Source organism: Pinus tabuliformis, chromosome X (genome assembly GCF_031772625.1).
Source record: "Pinus tabuliformis cultivar Carrire ecotype Pingquan chromosome X, CPIR1, whole genome shotgun sequence".
Classification (NCBI taxonomy): Eukaryota; Viridiplantae; Streptophyta; class Pinopsida; order Pinales; family Pinaceae; genus Pinus; species Pinus tabuliformis.
Genome location: NC_142308.1, coordinates 282520551 through 282545271, shown reverse-complemented (window position 1 = coordinate 282545271; position 24721 = coordinate 282520551). Strand labels below are relative to the sequence as shown.

General features: G+C 33.1%; 1 protein-coding gene across 1 annotated transcript in view; it reads right to left on the bottom strand.

Annotated features, from left to right (window-relative positions):
* The window catches only part of LOC149139503 (glutamate receptor 3.3-like), a 93375-nt gene extending 70937 nt beyond the window's left edge, over nt 1-22438 (bottom strand). Inside the window, exon 1 of the mRNA XM_089450746.1 lies at nt 22233-22438. Coding sequence (XP_089306872.1) covers nt 22233-22438 — 206 coding nt within the window. The remainder of the gene's footprint in view (nt 1-22232) is intronic.
* Nucleotides 22439-24721: the final 2283 nt, after the last annotated feature.

The following is a 24721-nucleotide window of genomic DNA, read 5'->3' as shown; positions in this document are numbered from 1 at the left end:
TGAAGATAAAATGGAGACACTCAATCAAACTCTTATCATAGATGACTTTCATAGAGGCAGAGATGAACAAGTGACCAAAATTCATCAAGACTAGGAGAACTTATGTAAACAAGAGGAAATATATTGGAGACAAAAATCTAGTGTTCAATGGCTAAAAGAAGGGGAACGAAACACCATTTTTTTCCACAGATCCACCATGGCGAATAGATCCCATAATAGGATCTATTCAATCAAGGACAAGGGAGGTCATCTTCACAATTCCCATGAAGAGATAGAAACTGTGATAGTCCAACACTTTCAAGGTATTACGAAGGAGACCACTGTAGACAGAGATCACTCTATGAGGGACTTAACAAGGCATATACCTAAGCTAGTATCAAGAGAGGATAATTTCAATCTCAACAGGGCAATGACTGAAGAGGAGGTCAATGAGGCCGTTAAGGAAATGCAAAATGGAAAATTGCCAGGCCCTGATGGTTTCAATGTGGATTTCTTTAAAGCCTGTTGGGGCATTGTTAAACAAGATATTATGAATGTAGTGGAGGATTCCATGTTGAATAGAAGGATTCAGAAGGCGCTCAATACTTCCTTCATCTCCTTGATTCCCAAATAGGATAATGCTCATACTCCTTATAAGTTTAGACCCATAGCTTTGTGCAATGTGGTGTATAAAATAATATCCAAAGTTGTTGCCAACAAACTCAAACCCCTTCTCCCTACTCTAGTTTCTATGGAGCAATCAGGTTATGTGGAGGGTAGACAAATACTCAATAACAGCATTCAAGTGCATGAAGTGGTGCATTCATTGTTAAGCGATAAGAAGGCAGGAATGATTATGTAATTGGAACTTTCCAAAGCCTATGATAAGTTTAATTGGAATTATATTAGGAGGTTCCTTCTATCCTTTGGCTTTCATCATCATTGGGTAAGATGGGTTATGGCACTAGTCACTTCTTCTAGCTTTTCAATTTTGGTCAGTGGTTCTCCTTCCAACACCTTTACTCCAAGAGGTCTGAGACAGGGAGATCCTCTCTCTCCCTTTCTCTTTATCCTCATGATGGAAGGACTTTGGCGATCTATCAAGCATGCGAAAGAAGAGGGTAACATCAAGGGTACCCAACTTTTTGAAACTGGACAGCCTTTGTCCCATCAACAATTTGTTGATGACACTATGTTTCAAGGAGTCCCCATGGTAAAAGAGGCTCTTGCTTATAAACAAATCGTGTGTGACTTTGCCATGGCCACAGGTATGGAGGTAAATCTATCCAAATCTAAGATTTTTTTTCTTTAATACTAATATCTCTATTTAGAGAAATATCTCCAGAATTTTGGGCTTTCAAAGGGAGGTCCTTCCTTCCAAGTACCTGGGAGTTCCTCTGACTGATAAATCTTTGCACAAAAGCATCTGGGAACCAGTAATTAATAAGATGCAGGATAAAATCAGAAAATGGACTATCAGATCTTTAAACTTGGCAGGTTGGTTGGTGCTTACAAAAGTTGTTTTGCAATCAATGACCATTTTCATGCTCTCAGCACTTCCAGCTCCAAGTTTTACAACAATTTAGAACCATTCAAAGAGACTTTCTTTGGGGTAAAGGGGAGGAGAGAAAGAAATGGGCCTTGGTAGCCTACGATAAGATTTGCAAACCAAAAACTGAAGGGGGTCTTGGATTGGATGATCCAAATGTACTCAGCAAGGTTTTAGGAGGAAAATTATGGTGGCGTTGGGTTAAATATCCAAAGGCTCAATGGGCTAGTATATGGAAAGAAAAATATGCCAGCACTTGGCAAGATAATGATCACATAAGGATGATGGGAATCATAAAAGGATCCCACATTTGGAATAAGGCCTGGGAGAATAGGGCTTGGTGTAGAATAATAGTTTCTGGGAAATCAGAGAAGGAGACCTTGCTCTGTTTTGGGAGGATAAATGGCAACAAGAACCTATACTATTAAGAGAGGACTTTCTGGACATCAAGAAAGAAACGAATACCAAAGGGGTTTTCATGGTTAAATATTTTTTGGAACAAAATAGTATTGTAGAAAAGTGGAGAACCTGGAAGAATATAGAATTTTGGGATGACAACACCTTGAAAGCAAAATCAGATGCACTACTGACAATTTTGGACCAAAGGAAGATTCTTGTTTCAGAGGGGCATGACCAACTTAGATGGGGCAACAATAAAGAAGGTACCTTCAATATTAAGGAATCAAAGAAGATATTCCTTGAGCTAGATTCCTACATACTGGATAGGGTTTGGTAGAACCTTTGGAGGCATCAAGGTTGGATGAAAATTAAACTCTGCGTGTGGTTGGTTCATCATAAGAAAATTCTAACTTGGGAAAATATGCGGAAGAGGGGTGTTCTGGGACCTTCTATATGCCAACTCTGTGAAGCCCAAGAGGACACAATGGAGCACCTTCTCAATGACTGCATCTACACCTCAAGGTTGCGGGACACTTTTGCCACAATTTTCCAACAGATGGACAGGGACAAAGAAAGCATTATCAACACCCTAAATAACAGGAGACAAAACTTCTCTGAGTATGAGTTTCTTCTCTTGGCTTGGCTTTTAATTCCAGGCTTCATAATTTGGAAAGTTTAGAAAGAAAGGAACAATAGAATCTTCAAAAATTTTCACAACACCACCCAACAAATTTTTGAGTGGATCTTAAGACAGCTCAAGGAGACGGTTGACACTATTGTGCAAAACTCCCCAAAAAATCCACCTTCAGAAAATGAGATGTGGATACTTTGTCAATTGGGTATGTAGGGTCTTATACCATAGGGAATGGATAGGAAGGTTATGAATCCGGAAAATAAGCCAGATTATTAGCATCCTCCCCCTCAATGTTTTATGAAATTCAACATTGATGGCGCCTCAAAAGGTAACCCAGGTCTTGCTGGTTTTGGAGGAATGTTACGAGATGATAATGGCTGTATTATTTTTATTTTTCATTGCCATCTAGGAAGAGCTATAAACAATATGGCTGAATTAATGGCTCTTGAATAGTGTTTATATTTCCTGAAGCAGGATAATCTCCAGAATATTATTATTGAATCTGACTATGAGTTGATCATTAACTCGGTTAAAAGAATCTGCTATGGAACAGAGCCATAAAAAGTATCAATTCATTGGAGGCTGATCTAGGTCTTTCAAAGGATCCAATTTCACTTCCTAGACTTACGCACAGTGAGTTTCACTCATGTGCGAAGGATGACCAATAAATTGGCGGACATTCTGTCCAATCACGGAGTGGTTTGCACTAAAAACAGGGTCAAGTTGAGCTGGCGAGAAATGCCTCGAACAGATTAAGGGAACAATGTTTTAGTCAAGTGGAAGAGGACAATAAGGTATTCTAAAACAGAGGTACAGAGATGGGATCTTGCTGACTTTTATCCAGAGTTATGACACAAGTAAGGTTGCTTTTGGTATGTGGGTCTATGATTGGAAACAGTGAACCAGAATTTTCAGGGGGATGGCTGGAAGAAGGGATCTTCATCTTCCTTTGGCCCAGGAGCCAAAATCCAGACTTTTTCGGCAGCTGCAAAACCCCAATTTTTTTGCCTGCGGTAGCTTTACTGCCCTCGAAGTGGTTTCCGGTGTATCACACCCCCTTCATGCCGGAAGAAACTTTTGTCATTTGGAAGCGATTCCACTCACCACGCAACACGTGGATCAAAGTGGGGAGATAATACCACCCTCATTGTGTGGTAAAGATCGATGAGTTAAGACCGAGTGATATGATTCGTAACTATTGGAGAAATCGTGGTCAATCTATGGCCAAGATTAATCGTGCTTGTTGGTGGGTCCAAAACTGAGGTTAAGTTTCGAGCTGTTCACACGACCTATCTAGATTCGCGTGCATATGGAAGATTTCAGAAGGTGAAAATGAATGAAGGTTATGTTAAAAATGGACCCGATTGAATTATCAATTATGGTCTACTAAGTTCATCGGGTCCAATTTTCTTGTTGAATGGTGCACTTGTTGGCCACCCGAAATGTTTCTCATCTGTTGGATCTTTAGCTTAGGATCTAACGGCTTGTTTGGCATTAAGCCTTTTGTGCACTATTTCTTTTTTTTTCAATTGAATATAAGGATCCACTCTTGCCTTAGAAAAAAATAAAAAATAAAAAAGGAAATGTTGAAATATTAAGGAAAAAAAAAATCACCTTTAGTCCATGAGTGTTATGAGGTGGAGGTGGACATGGAGGGGGTTGAGCCATCGAAACATGAACTAGAGGAGGCTACTCTAGCTGATCAATTGCCCTCCTCAAATGACCTCAGAAGCTCATCTATATAGTTGGTCTATACATGCATGTTATCATGAAATTATTAATCTACATGCAAACTGATACAAACGTATTAATATAAATAATGTAAAATTTGATGACAAGAGTCAAAAGTTTCATATGTATGACTTTGTCTATGTCACATAGGACGTACAACCTCCAAGTGTCATAGATGGTCTCATTACACATACATGCATATGACAAAATTTGGTCATACCTAGTCTCTCAAGATATGAATCATCATGTAACGCAACTAGTGGGGCATGAGGCAATGAAGGTGGTATGCTCATGTCCCCACGCAATGGGAGATGTGTAATTTCCAATGTCCTCTACATGTTTCTGGAATGGTATGCCTAGTATTAACGCTAATTTGTGACCACTACTCTAACAACCTCCTCCCACATTTTCCCAAGTAACCATGCCAACCATGGTAAAAATGAGACGAGAGGCTACTATGATCAAATTCGACCTCCTATGTGACCTTAAAGATGTGGAATGAACTGAACATCACAAACAATCATTCAACATCATCAACAGATCCCTCACAAGACAATTTAGCCACTCAGACAACCTGTCCCTGGGTCCTATTGTTATTCTGAGTCTCTTAGGCCATAGTCTCTCTCATGTTATGGGCAAGGGAGTGACCTACAACTCAAAGTTGCTCTCATAGGCTTGCCTATAGGTGACTATGGACCAAAGTTACCAGTTATATGCTAGTGACCATGGGATGTAAGCCATTTTTTCAATCCCAAGCCACTACCCATAATGTAATGAAAGCTGAGAATCAAGTAAAGTACAGGGAAACAATGATGTAATATTAAATAATTTTTTAAGACCTTAACTAGACGCCTACTAGCCATGACAGGGCATTTCATGAAACATATTGTCAACATGTAACCTACAGGTGTAAACAACAGAATTAAGTGTAGGGATCTCATTCTTATCTGAGAATCACTATAAACCATTGTTTCCTCATGAAATTTGCTACATATTCACATATTAGGTCATAGATACCATATCCATTCAAATACAAGTAAAAACATGCTAAGAGCCATCCATAGCTTTTGTCATAAAATTTGAATATAACCAGCATAATAGGAAAAAAAATACAATAAACATATCAGCCATCAAAATCCATATATACATCGGTAAATTTACACATGAAAATCAATTGAATGAAGTTCTCATTAATCAATGCAATAAACTAACTAGTGATGGGACTACCACGTTCCACCCGACAATAGATTGGCTGAGCCAAGTCTCTCTTAAAACAATCACCCCCGTGCCATATTCCAAGCATGAATGTGGGACTCATAAAAACACATCAAAGACACCAATAAATATGGATGTTGTTGGGGCGCTAATTTGTCATTATTATTATCACTTTTTGATGCATATTTCACCCATTTATATCATTCTTTACCACGTCATTTATCATAATTTATCATACAATTCCATTTTATAATTATTTATTCTCTCATGGATAAATAATACTTCTTCTCCTTTATTTTTAATAAATTGATGATTATTATGCACGATTTTACCAATGATGGTTTACTAATGGATTTTTTGTAACATCACTCATGATTTTAGCCTCCAATACCTTTTCCAAATTGCAAATTTGATCTCCAACTGACAATTAAATTTTCCAACTTAGAAATTCACTGGAATAAGAAGTGACGGTTTTGCACTAGACGTTTCAAACAAATGAAAGAGAATCCAGAAAATTTGAAACATGGGTGTTGTCTAGAATGGACCGAATTAGTTTTGTGATGAGAAGTTTTCCAAAATTTGGTTTGTATTATGAGAAATGGAAGGTTCTTCGAAGGCATCTTTCCCAGATTTGATGTTGCGTCTGTTTTTGAAATTATTCCAGTTGCAATACCAAATTCGACTGGTTCCTGTTGAATTTTGATAGAAAGATATTTCACATATGATCATGTTGATCAATTTTCTTTGTAAAATCCAAATTTGTAATGGAAATCGTTTTGCTATCAGATTTGTTGTAACTCCTCTTTGCTCTCTATGTATTTAAATGAAAACGGATATCAGAAAGAGGAGGGGAATATGAAGGGTAAGGTGGAGGATAATAGAGAGAGAACGTTTTCACCATTTACTTCAGTTGTAATTTTAATATACAGAGCGTTATTCTAAAAGGCATTGTGCTGTAATGACATTTGGATTTGATGAATAATATATAATTTGACTTGTTTTTCACTCGCGATATTCTGAGGTAGTTAAGCAGTATTCGTTGGCGGGTTGGGCCCGGTCGCTGGTGGATTTCGCTGCTATTTCCTGTGTTATACTTTTACTTTTGCTTTACTACAAGTTTAATATTATATTTTACAATTTTACAGTTGATTTACTTTCATTGGTGTGGATTTCGTGTATTCATTTCATTAATTTTTAATTCTGTCAATCGATTTCATTTATTTATGTTGTGCAATGAGTTAATCATTAGATGAGAATTATTTCTTGTTCATTAAAAAGAAAGAGTGTTATTGATTAGAATAGATTCTTTATCTCTGTGCAGTAGTTTAGATTCAGCTGAAAGAGATTTGTTATTGCTACAGTGTGCTCGGTTGAAGTAATTGCAATTAAAATCTCTTGATTAAGATTGAGTTTGGTTTAAATTAAGATTTAGTTTTGATGCTTGAATAGGTTAATTTCCTTGAAGTTACAAGTTTTAGATTTATGGTTTGATCCGTTTACTCTCGTATTGAATTTAATAACTTATTTTAAAGCATTACTCTCTAGATTTATAGCTTGCACATATTGTGTACACTCTTGGAATAAAAAGACTTGCCCAAGTTGATAATTAATGTGAGGCAATTACGAGTTTTAAAAGCCACCTTTTAGCACCCAACATTTTGGCGCTATTGCCAAGGAGAGTATTGTTATTTTACAAAAAGTGATGTATATTCGATGTTTGTCTGCTGAGAGAGAATTGGATATTAAAAATGGGAGGTAAGAACCTATGTAATGAGCAAGTAAAATGATGACTCCTCCGCCTGCTTTCTAGCAAAGTTGTGTATGAATTTAAGGTAGAAATGAACATTTGTATTTTTTTATGAATGACTAAGAAAAAAAGGTAGAAATTTTGAAAAACAAATCTCATGATTTCACTTAAGTGGTGATGTAAGCAACACCCATTTGACTAGCCAATTGACAGGAACATTTGAAGGAGGAGCCTCAAAGAAACACATGAAGAACATATTCTATTATGGTAAGAAATGGCTTGCATTTATACTTTTTAATTCCCTATCAAAGATCTAGGAGGAGTAACACAAATCCACATAATTCCCCCCATCTTCTCTACCAAATTTTCATGGTTTGGCAAACGAAGACCAAGATACATTTTTATTTGAGTTTGGAGTACTTTTTAGAGGATACAATTATTATACTAATGATCAAAGGTTGAAAGTTTTTCCTCTTACTCTGAAAGGAGCAACTCTCCAATGGTTCATGAGCCTTGGTGGGAACTACATCCAAACATGAGAGGACATGAAGAACGTATTCTTGAAGAAGTACCAAAACTATTGCAAGGCCGATGAAGATATTTTCAATATGATACAAGGAGAAGATGAAATCTTCGAGCAAAATCAAGAAAGTAAGGGGTATATTGAAGATTGGTTTCACTCCATCATTTGCTTACAGTCTCACTCTATACTTCAACAATTTTTGACACCATCTTTTCAAGGGAACCTGGCTTCTCATACCCTACTATTTATTAGCATGTATTTTTCAAATTTGGGTATGTACATACTTGAGGCCTTATTTCAGAAATGGCTCCACTAGAAGTACTATTTTACGTAATAATATTCATTTTTTAAAGCAGAGTAGGTTAGTGTAGAAAATAAAATAAATAAGGACATAAATAAATACAATTTTTATTATGTAAAAATAGTTGTTTTTGTTGCAACACACTGTGGAAATCAACGTCGGTGATAAATATTTTAATTTATTTGTATATGTAGATGTATTATATTGAAAATACCTATTCTAAAAACACTCATATTCATTTTTATCACTAATATGGAAAAATTGCTTGAATATCATATTTTTTTGGCTTGCAGGCTTGATGAAAATTCTAAAAACACGGTCAGGATAGTCATGTTTTGAGTGACCAAAAGTGAATATTTTAAAACCCCATTTCTATCCTAAGCATCCCTTGATGTCTAATTTCCACCCGATTTGAATCACTCCATTTTGATTTGAAACGAAAAAATTATAACTAAAACATTGATAGGGCGTCTACTAGGCAGCTCAGGAACGAAGTTGGGACAATCTATTTTTGGAGGCCTAAATGACTATATTTTCAAATCCTGTTTCTATTGCATATTCCTCTATGAATCTAGTTTATAGAGCAATCTGAATCACTTGATTTTGATATCGTATGAGAAAGTTATGACCCAAATACTGACTGTCTATCATAAAGCAACACTCTTAAAACTTTGTTTTTCTAGTTGTTCATTAAAGTATTTGACCCATAAATTCTTATTTTTTTCAAAACCTATTTCTATTGGAGATAGATAAATGAATCTACTTTCATTTCCAATTTGAATAAGCTCAATCCGTCATGAAACGAAAAAGGTAAGCTTAATATATCCTCTATTGGTCTAAGATGGGAAATCAAAAATGACTATGTTACGCAGGTTGTTCTATCTAGCATTGACATATCATATCATGGAATTTTTAAAAAATGTTTTTATCAGAGATATATCTTTGAATTAACTTTCATTTGGCTTTGGGATAACTCAAATTGGATGAAAAACAAAAAATTTATGATTAAAACATTGCAGGTTAGCATGATTGGTCACTACTGTCCCGTAGGTAATACATTAAGTTTACTTTTTTATTTTCTCCATGGATTTGTTTTACAGAGTAACTACTTGTTATTTGTTTGCATAATTCTTGGATTAGGGGAGCTCGATCACCTCTCTTTCTCCACAATATAATGTTTTATTACAGGTATACACTCGTTTTTTGCAAGTCGTAGGCGAATAAAGAAGGCCAATTTATGAACGAGTGATTCTTGAAAGAAATTTAATGAAATAAGGGTATCTCATCCAATTCATTACCTAATGGATTCATAACAAAAGAAATTAAGAATTGATTTCCATTTGAAGATTCATGTCACTACTGTGAAACCATTTTTCCAAGCGATCATTTTTGTTTAAATTGACAAATTGATATTCCCTTAGAAAATAACATCATAGCTGTTGTAACTTTATTTATTTATTTATTTACCGTTTTTAAATAAGGTGCTGTTTCTTTTATAATTTTTCTTACGCTTTTGTGTTTTAGGTGTTTCTTCCTTCAAAGTTGTAGTTTCCACTCCATTGGCGATGAAACAACACTTTTTTGTTTTTTCTGTTCCCATTTTGGAACAACACTTTTTTGTTTTTGTTGTTCCCACTTCGGAACAACATTTTTTGGTTTTTACTATTCCCACTTCGGAACAACACTTCTTTTTTTGTTGTTCAAGATTTAGAACATCATTTTTTCCTTTTCATTGTTTCCGCTTTGTAAAAACACTTTTTCGTTTTTGTTGTTCCCAGTTCGGAATACCACTTTTTCGTTTTTGTTGTTCCCACTTTGGAAAAACACTTTTTCGTTTTTGTTGTTCCCACTTTCGAACATCACTTTTTTTTTTTGGTTGTTCCCACTTTGGAAAATCACTTTCTCATTTTTGTTGTTCGCACTTCAGAACAACATTTTTTCGTTTTTGTTGTTCCCACTTTGGAACAACATAATTCTTTTCGTTTTTGTTGTTCCCACTTCAAAACAACACTTTTTCATTTTTGTTGTTCCCACTTCAGAACAACACTTTTTCATTTTCATTGTTCCCACTTGAGAACAACACTTTTTCGTTTTTTTTGTTCTCACTTCAGAACAACATTTCTCGTTTTTGTTGTTCCCACTTCAAAACAACACTTTTTTGTTTTTGTTGTTTTCACTTCGGAACACCGCTTTTTCATTTTTGTTGTTCCCACTTCGGAACACCACTTTTTCGTTTTTGTTGTTCTCACTTTGGAACAACACCTTTTCACTTTTGTTTTTCCCACTTTGGAACAAAACTTTTTCATTTTTGTTGTTCCCACTTCGAAGCAACACTTTTTTCGTTTTTTTTGTTCCCACTTCGGAACAACACTTTTTCTTTTTTGTTGTTCCCACTTCGGAAAAACATTTTTTTGTTTTTGTTGTTCCCACTTTGGAACATCATTTTTTCGTTTTCGATGTTCCCTCTTCAGAATAGTACTTTTTCATTTTTGTTGTTCGCACTTTGGAACAATAGTTTTTCATTTTTGTTGTTCCCACTTCGGAACAACACTTTTTCGTTTTTGTTGTTTCCACTTTGGAACAACACTTTTTTGTTTTTACTGTTTCCACTTTGGAACAACACTTTTTCATTTTTGTTGTTCCCACTTAGGAACAACAATTTTTCATTTTTGTTTTTCCCACTTTGGAACAACAATTTTTTGTTTTTGTTGTTTCCACTTTGGAGCAACACTTTTTTGTTTTTTTGTTCCCATTTCGGAACAAAAGTTTTTCATTTTTGTTGTTCCCACTTCAGAACATGACCTTTTTCATTTTTGTTGTTCCCACTTTTGAACAACACTTTTTTGTTTTTGTTGTTTCCACTTCGGAACAACACTTTTTCATTTTTGTTGTTCCCACTTTGGAACAACACTTTTTTGTTTTTGTTGATCCCACTTCGGAACAACACTTTTTCGTTTTTTTTATTCCCACTTTGGAACAACATTTTTTCGTTTTTGTTGTTCCCAGTTTGGAATAACACTTTTTCATTCCTGTTATTCCCACTTTGGAACAATATTTTTTTGCTTTTTTGTTGTTCCTACTTTGGATCAACAATTTTTTGTTTTTGCTATTCCCACTTTGGAACACACTTTTTGCGTTCTTTCTATTGTTCCAACTTTGGAACAACACTTTTTTGCATTAATTATGTTCCAACTTTGGAACAACACTTTTCGCATTTTTGTTGTTCCAACTTTGGAACAACACTTTTTCCGTGTTTGTTGTTTCAACTTTAGAAGAACACCTTTGCGTGTTTTATTTTTGTTGTTCAAATGATTGAACGATTGTCCAATCGATTAAACAACATTTTTTTGTGTTTTTATAGGAATAACTGTGATTTCTCTTTACTTTTTCATCGCTAGTCATTTTGTCATTTTATTTTTTATTTTTTCTCTCTCTTATTTTTTGAGTAAAAAAACCATCTGGTTTGGTTTGTGCCTAAGATAAATAAAAACAGTAATATTAATACCATTATGACTTACAAAATATTTTCATGGTCATCTATACTCTGAAGTTGACATGGTGCACCTATATAATGAATGGTTGAATATCTTCTCTTTGGACACATCATAAAATCATTTATTATTCTAATACCGTGCTAGGTTATATTTTACACTTTCAAAAGGATAAATCCCTTTGATATGATGATATGGGGGGAAAGCATAACTTTCACTGGCTTTTTTTCTTATTTCTTATGCCATCCCTGACTCTTGAGGAGTAAATGAGCCTCCCTCTCTTTACAATAAAAGCATTAAAAGATAAAAATACGAAAATGTAACAAGCATTGTCTTAAAGAGGACAGGCGGTCTCATCACGAGCCAGCCTACCATGATCATAAGGGTGTAACAGGCGACATTCCATTATGGCCACCACACCAAGGTAATGACCTTATTGATAGTTAAAACTATCAGAAGGATAGGGGGTCTCATCACAAGCCAGCCTGGTCACTTTGTTATATCTTGATGAATGACACTTTGATTATCTGGTTACCATGCCATCATAGTGGTCTCTTTATAAAAAACACAAAACCATCTACATACTAAATGGAGGACTCTGGCTCATTTTTGGGTTTAGAAGCGACCATGTCGAGGCTATGAACGCCTACTAGCAGCAGTGGCTCTGTTTGTGGTATTGAAGTACTATGTTACACTGCCAAATAATCTCTATCCTATTACCCCCTATGGATTCATTTCTAAAGGACAATTTACCATTTGAACAACATTTCTAGATCAGTTAGCCCACATGCATGGTAAAATATATCCTTATACGCATTATATCATTATTGTCCAATCACTCTACCACCAGTCATTAACATTTATCACGGGTCATGCTTTTGTTATATTTTTCCACCTATGGTAAATATCTATTTACATAATGATCTAAATCCATATTTTATTTTATGGGCATTTCACATCTTTTGACCTGTACTCCTCTAATTTCTTTGCTATATTTACACCGCTTTGATTGATTTTCCTGCTGCATTTATGAATCCTCAACGCCCTTTCCTTTTTTTTCCTATGATTTATGATCATGGACACCCTTTTGTGATTTGAGGGGGGAAGGTATGCATTATGGGATAACATGCATAATAATTACCTAACTCTGCCATAATTTCTGATTTGAAAAAATATTGCATTTATCCAAAAGTTTTTTTTCTAATTGAAATCTTTGCATGTAGCTTATATGTTGTTGTTCAAAATTAAAACTGTGGATTCAAGAAAATTGCATGCAGAGTAGCGAATTGTTTACAGGAGAAAAACAAGTATGGGGGGAAACTCTATTCGTAGTGAGTCCACACTATTGCAACTAATAGAAGAAGCTCGTGCAACTCGTAGATAGGATGTGCTTGCATGGATTCCACCTTTTGCATCACTTTCACCATCATCTCAGCCAACATCAACTTCAACAAATACCAGTCCATAAATGTTGTTCCACATTTTTCTAGTGGTAAAACTTGAGGTAAAATAGCATAAGTTTCTAATTTAATAAAATTTTAGGAGAATTTTGTAAAAGTCTATTGAGCATTATTTATCATCGTTCACTCCACATCTTTACCACTTCCCATTTTTCGGACATAGAAGCTTTCAGTTTTGGGGAGTGTTACTTTCATTTATTTCTTTATTATGATCATGCCATCATCCATCGATCTCCTTATTAATTCTTGAAACCTTTCTTATTCCATGTTGTTTTACACCAAGCATAGATTTCAGCCACAATTGTAGCAACTACTACAATTTGTTTTCTAGTATTGCATGAGGGCACGCTAATTATCCAGTTTGTAGGAGGAATTGCTACACATAATAGATGTTTTGTACTTTATTTCTTATTTAAGGCATAAAATTTCAATTTTATACAGTCCAGAAATTGATTTGCGTATATCTCTAAAATTGTGAACTGAATTCTTATAATTTTTGGACAGTAAAGAGGTACCATTAAAATACACAAACCTATAAAATTTCAAGTTAAATTAGATTGTAAAATTTCAGAAATCATGCACTGCCACCTACAACCATTTTTCTTATATCTCATGATTTGTGCATCAAAACGATTTGATTTGTAGTTTTTTGGTTAATGAAGTTTGTTGTTACTTATATCATATTTTTCCGCAACTTCATATACATATGGTTGAAGGTCAATGTGAAAATTGTTACACCTTCATCAACATTGCTAAAATTGAATATTCATTATTTGAGGAAGAACACATTTGTTCCATCGCTTTCATTACTTGGGATGAACATTTCTTATAGCTTGGTTAATACAAAGGCTTTGGGGTTGCATGAGGACACGCAACATATTCACTCTGGTTGTATGTCGGGCCGCTAATTTGTCATTATTATTATCACTTTTTAACGCCTATTTCACCCATTTCTATCATTCTTTATCACGTCATTTATCATAATTTATCATACAATTTCATTTTATAATTATTTATGCTCTCATGGATAAATATTATTTCTTCTCCTTTATTTTTAATAAATTGATGATTATTATGCATGATTTTACCAATGATGGTTTACTAATGGATTTTTTATAACATCACTCATGATTTTAGCCTCCAATATCTTTTCCAGATTGCAAATTTGATCTCCAACTGGAAATTAAATATTCCAACTCAGAAATTTGATGGAATAAAAAGTGACGGTTTTTCATTGGACGTTTCGGACAAATGAAAGCGAATCTGGAAAATCCAAAACGTGGGTGTTGTCTAGAATGGATCGAGTTATTTTTTAATGAGAATTTTTCCAAAATTCGGTTTGTATTATGAGAAACGGAAGGTTCTTCAAAGACAATTTTCCTAGATTTGTTGTTGCGGCCATTTTCCAAATTCTTCCAGTTGCAATACCAAATTTGACTTGTTCCTATTGAATGTTGATGGAAAGATATTTCAGATATGATCTTGTGGATCAATTTGTTTTTTAAAATCCAAATTTGTAATGGAAATCATTTTGTGATCAGTTTTGTTGTAACTCCTCTTTGCTCTCTGTTTATTTAAATGAAAATAGATATCATAAAGAGGAGGGGAATATGAAGGGTAAGATGGAAGATAATAGGGAGAGAACTTTTCCACTATTTACTTCAATTGTAATTCTAATATACAGAGCGTTATTTTGAAAGACATTATGTTGTAATGAGATTTGGATTTGATGAATAATATATAATTTGAGTTGTTGTTCACTCGCGATATTCTGAAGTAGTTAAGCAGTATTCGCTGGCAGGTTGGGCCTGGTCACTGGTGGATTTCACTGCTATTTCCTATTTTATACTTTTACTTTTCATTTACTGCAAGTTTAATTATTTTGTTTTACAATTTTACAGTTGATTTACTTTCACTGGTGTGGATTTCGTGTATTAATTTTATTAATTCATAATTATTTCAATTGATTTCATTTATTTATGTTGTGGAATGAATTAATCATTAGATGAGAATTATTTCTTGTTCATTAAAAATACAAAGTGTTATTGATTAGATTAGATGCTTTATTTATATGCAGTAGTTTAGATTCAGCTGAAAGAGCTCCGTTATTACTACGGTGCACTTGGTTGATGTAATTGCAATTAGAATCTCTTGATTAAGATTGAGTTTGGTTTAGATTAAGATTTAGTTTTGATACTTGAATAGGTTAATTTCCTTGAAGTTACAAGCTTGAGATTTATGGCTTGATCCGTTTACTCTTGTATTGAATTTAATAACATTTTTTAAAGTATTACTCTCTGGATTTATAGCTTTCACATATTGTGTACACTCTTGGAGTAAAAAGACTTACCCATGTTGATAATTAATGTGAGGCAATTAGGAGTTTTAAAAGACACCTTTTAGCACCCAAAATTTTCGCACCAAAGTTCTCTTCCTACACCGTGAGGAATTTCAGTGCCTCCTAGTCTCTCAGGATTTACCATGCATGCATAGTCTGATCCATGAATGAGTGGGCCCTACACCGGGACATACTCTCCAGGCTTTATTGTGCATTTCATCCCAGAATCACTAGGCCCAATAGAGATAAAATCCACCTCTTGGCTTTCCCATATATCCTGCGATTCACCAGTAAGGATTCCTTGGCCCACCGTGGCACACAATTTGGCTTTATTGCAACCCACATTTGGGTTCATAGGTTAATATTCTAGTGGCTGTGTGTGTCCTCAGTCATGTTCAAGGACCACTACACCATGTGTTTGTCAATTTGGAGATACACCTCACTGATCTTCGAATCCAATCTAGTCATCCCACACAAACCGAATGGGAGAACCCATCTCATCAAATCTATTAGGAAATGGAAAGGCTAAGATGAAACTATTGTCATATCTAGAAAATCCCATGCCATGGTAGAAAAGAAACAAAAGCATGTAACCTATAGAAAGGAAAATATGCATGCAAGTCGATACCTGTAATGGAGCATGTTGTAGATGCTTGATCATGCCTTTCCCTTATAGATCTTTTCTTCCTCTTGCCTTCTTTTGTTTTCTTGCTACAATGCCAAAGTTCTCTAGGAAAAATCTATGTGTCCAATAGTGTGAGCGATAGAGAGAATAATGAAAGAGCTCCAAAGCTAAATGATGAGCCTAGGTATTGCAACAAGAATGCTGCAACTCCCAAGGCTACTAGCTTTACTTATCAACCTGGGGTTCATACAAACTTCGAGGTGACAATGCTATATGTACAAGTAAAAGTGAAGGATTGCCTGTTGTCACTACTCATCTGGAAAGGGACCCCAGGGGTTTTAAGCCAGACTTATATAGGGTCAAAAGACGCTTAACTCTTTGATGGAAAAGGAGCAAATCTATTGTAAGGGAGAGCTACTTCTACTGTAGTATTGAAGAAAACAACATGTAATGATAAACCACACCATACCCTAATTAACCAATTAAATAGTTATGCTAACCATAATTGCTAAATTAATCACTAACCTAATGTTTCTATCTAAGTTATAGAAGAAAATAGCATTAAACTATACTACAGTGTAGCAAGGAAGCATACGCTAAATCGGGTTTCAAGCTGAAAAAGTAGTCGGCGATCAAAATTGGTGAGAGGAGGATGTAAGGAAGTAGTACTGTATAGGGACCATTGGATTCATCAATGAATAGAAGATGGATGGTGGAGACCTTATCGCAGGGATTTAAGAAAATAAACGGATGAACTGGGTTAATGAACAAGATGAATGGCAGAGATCGTATTGCGAAGAATTAAGTGAATGGATGGACAAACAATGTAACAAAGCAAATGAACGACGGATATCGTATCATGAGGGATTAAGTGAATGGGTGGATGAACGAGGTTAATACGAGATGAATGGTCGAGATCTAATCGCAGAGATTAAGTCAAGAGATGGATGGATGACGTTAATAGGAGTGATGTACGACTGAGATCTTATCGCGCAGGTGAAATAAAGAGATGGACAACGGAGATCATATCACGTGAAAAGGGAATGTGCGGAAATGATGGAGAGGGTTTCTAAGACGGTAAGTAGTTTCTCCCGTGCCCTGAAGGCCGTAAGTGGAATTCTAAAATTTCACGCGTTTAGCCTTACTGCACGACACATAGCATGAGAAAACCACTTTTCTTGCGTGCTCTCGGACAGATAATGCTCATGCACTAATCCACGTGAGATTGCGTGATAACCATTGGATCAGATGAGGCTGATCAATGGTGGAGATCGACCAAGCTAGTTGGCGATCGAGTGAAGCGATAGCCATCAGATCATGCGAGGCAGATCAATGGTGGGGGTTTAAAGTGCATAAAGTGATCGGGTGATGCGATAGCCATCAGATCAAGAGACAGATTGGCGACAGAGATTAAACCTTATAAAGCAAGTGGTGGACTCCATGCAAGGCAGTAGTTGGAGAAAATAATGAATCAGATGGTGATTGTGAAGGTTTTTTGGTGATCGGAGGGTGAGAAAGTGATGCATGAGGAATGTGCTGAAGGCGGTTTTTAATGAAAATGATAGAGAGAACTAGTGTGGGTGAAAAAATAACTGCATCAAACATCTAACTGCCTAGCTCATGTGAGAACTAGAAACCTGTCTTTTTGGGGTCGCTGAAGGGTCCCTTCCTTAGTTCATGGTCCCAGAGGGAGGAGATGAGGCCGAGACACCTGCACACAACCTGATAATGATATTTTTCCTCTAACTAACATGTCAACTGAAAGAAGGCACAAATGGAGGTAAACTAAAGCAAATGAAGATACTAAAGCAACTGAACAGAAAAACCATGAACAATCTATGCTATACTGTTGTAACGAAAGTGCAACTACTTAAGAAAATGAACAAAAATAGAAATCTATGCTACTTAAGCAAATGAATAATTGAAACTAAGAATCTATGCTAGCATAGCAGTACAATAAAGAGGATCATTGGCTGCTTGGGTTGGGCCCTAACCCAAGAGCTTCAGCCCTCTGAGTTAACTCAGAGATGGCTTAAATATAACTCATTATCATTATGAGAACTATGGATTATAGAACAACTATCACAAGTCTCTTGCGGCTAAGAAATACAGTAGATTTTTACAATGAAAGTCTAAATCCTAATGAGGTCCTAACCCTCTCTACTTATACATTTGATAAACTGCGTTCTATCCTTTTGCTTTCTCAGTTGTCTTCTAGTCCTTCAAGTGATGGTTGTTTGTACTCCAAGCTAATGGAGTAATATTCGAATGGAGGGGTATTAAATGTGGAGGATTTACCTCCTATAATTACTCTCCCTTGTCCCATTCCAGTTTTGACCAAGGTCTTTGCCATAGTTCCTTGCTTTTATCCTTTATGCCTACATTTTTCCTTGCTTGTATCCTTTATTCTTGCATTATATGCACATTAGACCACAAAGGAAAATATCCAATTCTAACTCATAGTTGGTTTGACTAAGCTAGGAGGTCAGTTAAGGACAATTAAGGCCCATATAATTACTCAATGATGAGGCTCATCATTAAACTAACAAAAGGTTACCAATTGATCCTTAGTAGCCTTTTTATGGATAATGCATTTAGTTTCTCCATTTTCCATTATTTTCTTTCATTTTCCTCCTCACATGAAACATGTGACCTTTCACCTCCTTTTTCTCCTAATTTCCATTATTTTCATAAATAATTGTGCCAAAAATGCCATTTTTCCTTTGTAAAGTCTTAGCCATTTCCTTTTCCAATTTCCTTAGCCATAAACGACCAAATGAACACCCGCTAGGATGTCGTGCCAAACATTTAGCTTGCAATAAGTGACCCATTCATCCATGGTTAATTTTTTAACTTTTGTTACATGAAATTTTCACTAGGGCTGTTACAAAACCCTCCCCCTTTGGGGACACCGTCCTGAGTGTTCAATCACACATATAGCTTAGAAACCTATTAAAAGAAAACATACTGATCATGGAGATTTATAACACAACTCGATGTAGTATTTACAATGAAATGTATCCTCAAGAGAAGATCATGGCAACATAAAAACATACCGCATAATGGAGCTTCATATCATAGCTCATTATGGTATTTACAACGATCATCCCTCTGAGTGCCAATCCACATGACATCATAACACCTTGATAACATAACCACATGATAAAATAATAACATGATAACCTAACCATAATGACATGACACACATACCGCATGGTGGATCTTTATAACACAACTTGTTATGGTATTTACATCCATACACATGGGTATATATAACAAGATCACCATAAATATAGATACCAAAGCATATGCTAAATAATAAAACATATAAAAAACATAGACTAGTCATCATATCTAAGCACATATCAAAACATCATATAAAATATATCAAACTATCATAAAGCATATATTGAATCACCATAAAGCATATACCAAACCACCATAAGCAAATAACAAATGACCATAAGAAAATGCAAAACCACCATAAGAAAATACCAAACCACCATGTCAAGCTCCTTTGCCTCAACCAAAAAACAATGAAGGATACATCACCTACATCTAATCCTCCATATTCCATGTAGTTTCGTCGAGCCCAAAGTGCTTCAATTTCAATTTAACTTGATCGATTGCTCAGTTCGAGAGCATCAGCACCTTTTCTGTAATATACACTGAGGCTGTGGCTGGAGTTCTCCATATGGTTCCACCTACAATACTGAGTAGTAAATCAAATGATCAACATGCTTACCATACTTCTTAAGCAGAGATACATGGAAAACAAAGTGGACTTTCACTATCGAAGGGAGTCCAAGTCGATAGGCTACTGGCCCAATCCTCTCAATGATATTGTAGGGTCCAAAAAACCATGGTCCCAATTTGTCACATGATCCTAGCCACAAGGAGCTCTTCTTCAGTTTGATACACAAGTACACCTGTTCCCCAACCTAGAATACCTTGAACAACCGGCTCTGTCTGAATAACTCTTCTGCCTATCTTGTGATGCCTTTAGATTATTCTTAATCACCTGCATCTCTTGTTCCATGTCTCCCAACATATCTGTTCCAATCAATAATCTTCTAATTGGATCACTCCAACTAATGGGAGTGTTAAAACTCTGCTCATACAATGCCTCAAAAGGACTCATCCTTAAAGACTCGTGATAACCATTTTTGTATGTGAACTCTACCAAAGGTATATACTCTTCCCACTTCCATTGCTGATGCATCACATACATCCTTAACATGTCCATCAATATCTTGTTGACTCTCTCTATCTACCCATCTGTCTGTGGATGATAAGTTGTACTGAAGGATAACTATGTGCCTAAATCTGCAAATATCTCCTTGCAAAAATTGGAAGTGAACTTCACTTCCATGTCTCACACAATATTCAACAATGTAAACTTTGAAACAGGAATTGATACTGTTGCCCGTTTCGTAGAGATAGAAAAAAAGTGGCCTGATTTTGAAAAGGGGTGATGCAGAACGAACATGTTTTTTTAGAGCATAGTTTTTGGCACTTTAATTTTTTCTATGTACATTACATTTTAGAATCATTTTAGAATGGTAGCGACTTTCATGCTGATTTAAAAAAGTGAGTATTCTGCATCACCCCCCTTTTTTTAAAAGCCCTGTTTTTTGGCTTTAAATTTTCTTTGTATGAAATGAAAATAATTATTTCGTAACCCTTAAGACCTATTCTTTGACTTTAAATTTTCTAATGTATGAAATGTAAACAGTTATTTCGTAAATTGAATAATTTTGGAAGTGGTCTTCTTCTTCATATTTTCTAGTTTTTATTTTTATTTTTCTTATTTTTTTTTGTAGTGGGGTTTTTATTGATTTGCATATTTAAAGAAGAAGGTCGATATTTTGCATTTTTGATATTCTACATATTTATACATCGTTACTTAAATTTTCAATCCACATGAAATAATTGTCTGTAAAAAAACAAATATAAAAATATATATAAAAAAAAATTATATATATATATATATATATATATAAGTAATTAAATATTGAGAAATTAAAAAAATATATTAGCAAAAACTAGTAAAACAATTAAAAAGCAAACTAGTAAAATTAATATTTAAAAAAAAACAAAAAACGTAAAAAAAGAATTAACTCACAAACCATAAAAGAATTTGGAAAAAAGAAACAATATATATATATATATATATATATATATATATATATATATATATATATATATATATATATATATAAAAGTAAAAATAGAGAAATTAAAAAAAAAAAAAACATTAGCAAAAACTCGGGAAAAAAATAAAAAAATAAAAATAAAAACAAACTAGTTTAAAAAAAGAGGAAAATTAACTAAAAAAATTTAAAAACTAGTAAAATTAATATTAAAAAAAAAAAAAAAAAAAAAATTAAATTATCAAAAGAAAACCAAAAAAATGCTTAGTTTTTATTAAATAAAGAAAAAATGTAATTATTTTTTATTAAACATACATATTTTATTTAAAAATAAAAAAAATAAAAAATAAAATAAAAAATTTAAACAATCTTTTCTTTTAGTAAAAAAAAATATTTTTTTAAACCATTTTTATTATTATATTTTTTAATTTAAAAATACAAATTATTAAAACTACATTCTATATTTTCAAAAAAAATAAAATTAAACCTACATTTTATATTTAAAAAAAAATATTTAAAATTTACATTTTTTTTTTAAACAATCTTTTTTTTTTTTTTAAATTACTAACAATTATTTATTTATTTCAAAATAAAAATCATAAAAAATATTTTAATTCTCTTAAAACAAATTTAAATTTTTAATTTAAAATTTAAAAAGTCTTTAATTTTTTTTTAAAAGTTAATGTAAAAAAAAAAAAAAATTTGGTGGCCCTCTGCCCGAAGTAAACAATTTTATTTTTTAATTATAAATATGTTTATTAAAAATGTTTTTATTAAATAATCTATTAATAATTAAAAAAAAAATTATTAAATAATTTTTATTTTTTTTTATCTATTAAACGAATTTTTTATTTTTTATTTGAAAAAAAGAATACATTAAGCAATTTTAATAAAAATTATTAAATTTTAATTTATTAAACAATTTTAATAATAAAAAAAAAATTAAACCATTTTAATAAAAATTACATTATTAAAAAAATTTATTAAATGTTTTTAATAAAAATCAATTTTTTTTTTTTTTTTTAATTTTGCTTTTATTAAAAAATAAAAATAAAAATAAAAAATTGGTCCTCGGCCGCACCACCACCAGGCAGCGGGAGGGTCGTGGGGCGATTCTCGGAATTGCCCCACGGCCCTCCCGCTGCCCGGTGGTGGCGCGGCCGGGGGCCAGGACCTGCACGCAGACCTTGGGGCCCCGGCACGCAGCCCCTCGGGCCCTGATTGTGCCACCACCGGCCGGCGGGAGCGCCGTGGGGCGATTCCGGGAATTGCCCCACGACCCACCCGCTGCATGATGGTGGCATGGCCGGGGGGAATTTTTTATTTTTATTTAATAAAAACAAAATTAATAAAAAAAATTAATTTAATTTTTATTAAAATATTTTAATAAATTTTCTTAATAATTTAATTTTTAAAATTGTTTAATCTTAAAATTTAATAATTTTTATTAAAACTATTTAATGAATTTATTTTTTCAAATAAAAAAAAATACGTTTAAAAAAAAATTATATTAATTTTTTTTTTGTTTTTCAAATAAATAATGAAAATTTAAAAAAACAAATTATTTAGTTATATTTTTTAAATCAAAAACACATTTTTCTTGTAAGTTGAAAATGTTTTTTATTTTTTTAATTCGAAAAGACCTATATTTTTAAAATTTCGATATTTTGTTAGTTTTTTTTTTTTTAATAATTTGAGCTTATTTATGTCTTTTTAGTTTTTCTAAATGTTTTTAATATTAATTTTACTAGTTTTTAATTTTAATTTTTTTTATTAATTTTTCTATTTTTGTTTAATCTAGTTTGTTTAAATTTTTTTTTTTTTTTGGCTAGTTTTCGTTAATGATTTTTTTAATCTTTCTATTTTTACTTAATTTTATATATATAAATTTTTTTAATTTCTTTTCAAATTCTTTTATGGTTTTTGAAACAATTTTTATTTATTTTTTGTCTCATCTATATATATATATATATATATATATATATATATATATATATATATATATACATACATTTTTTTTTTTTTTGTCTCATTCATATATATATATATATATATATATATATATATATATATATATATATACATTTATTTTTTTAAGTAATCATCATTTTAATCTTAGTTTCACTAGCTTTTAGATTTTTTTTGTTAATTTTCCATTTTTTTTTTTAAATCTAGTTTGTTTTTAATTTTCATTTTTTTTTGGTTAATAATTTTTTTATTTTTCTATTTTTACCTACTTAATTTTATTGTTTTTTTTAATGTGTTTTTTTCTCTTTTCCCAATTTATTTTATGGTTTACATATTTGTTTTTTTTCTTCCATTTTTTTTTTAAATATGTTTTTTTACTATTTATTTGTTTATAATTTCTAATTTTTTTCTAGTTTTTTAATTCTTATTTTTTATAGGTTAATTTTTTTATTTTTATTTTTTTACTTACATTTTTATGATTGATTTTTGTTTATTTTTATTTTTATTTTATGTTTTGTTTTTAGTATATATTTTTATTTGTGTTTTGTTATTTTTTATTTGTTTTTTTCTGTGTTTTCATTGTTTTAATTTTAATTTTGATTATTATTTTTTTTTGAAATTTTAATGTTTTTCGGGGTCATGATAAAATATTTTATGCTATTATTTCGAAATGTTGAAATTTCACCCTTGAAATTTTTTTTGTTATCGCAGCATCAATACTTTTCGTTTTGATGGTGTTTTTTGCACAAAGTTTACCATTGAGAAAAAAAAATGTTATTCGAGCATCAAGACATCGTTTTGAGGGTGTTTTTTGTACAATTTTTGCCCAAAAAATTGGTTTTCACTGCCATTTTTAAAACATGTTGAAAATTTACCCAGGGAAAAAAAAAGGTGTTATTCCAGCATCAACACTTTTCGTTTTTAGCACTGTTTTTGATGTTTTTTCGGGGTTTTTTGGCCTGAGTTCCGTTTTGAGTTTATAGTTCTCCTTTCAAAGTTTACATTGTTATTCTTTGAAACACCACGTATTCTAACCACATCTATGATGAACACATGTGCCACATCAATAGTTGATTATGTAGACTTCACTAGAATGAAGTGTGCAACATCCACAATGACTATGATGGAATCATGTTACTTCACTATCCTTGGAAACCCTATGACGAAGTCCATGAAAATGACCTCCCATTTCCATTCTAGAATCATAATCGGTTGTAGCAGTCCACCTCGATGTTTACATGTTATGAAACCAGCTCACAAAAGGATGATCAATGCCTTATAATTCAGCCTCTTTGAGGGGGAAACCTCCTTTACATTACACAAATGAACAATTCTTGGATGATAGAAATGACAAAACCTACTTTCTATATCTAGGAGTCTAAGGGGTCACAATATAACCAAGCAGACCTAACAATAATAATATAAAGGTACAAAAATAACAATAAAGGGATTCTATGGGGCACAGTAATAACAATATGGGGACAATAGGGGTACAACCACAATACTAATGGGGTAATCACTAGTATTACAGTGACCTATCATGCCCCTCTCCTTCAAAAAAAGTTTTGTCTTCAATGCTTGAGTAGTTCTGGATGCTTCTGTATAAAA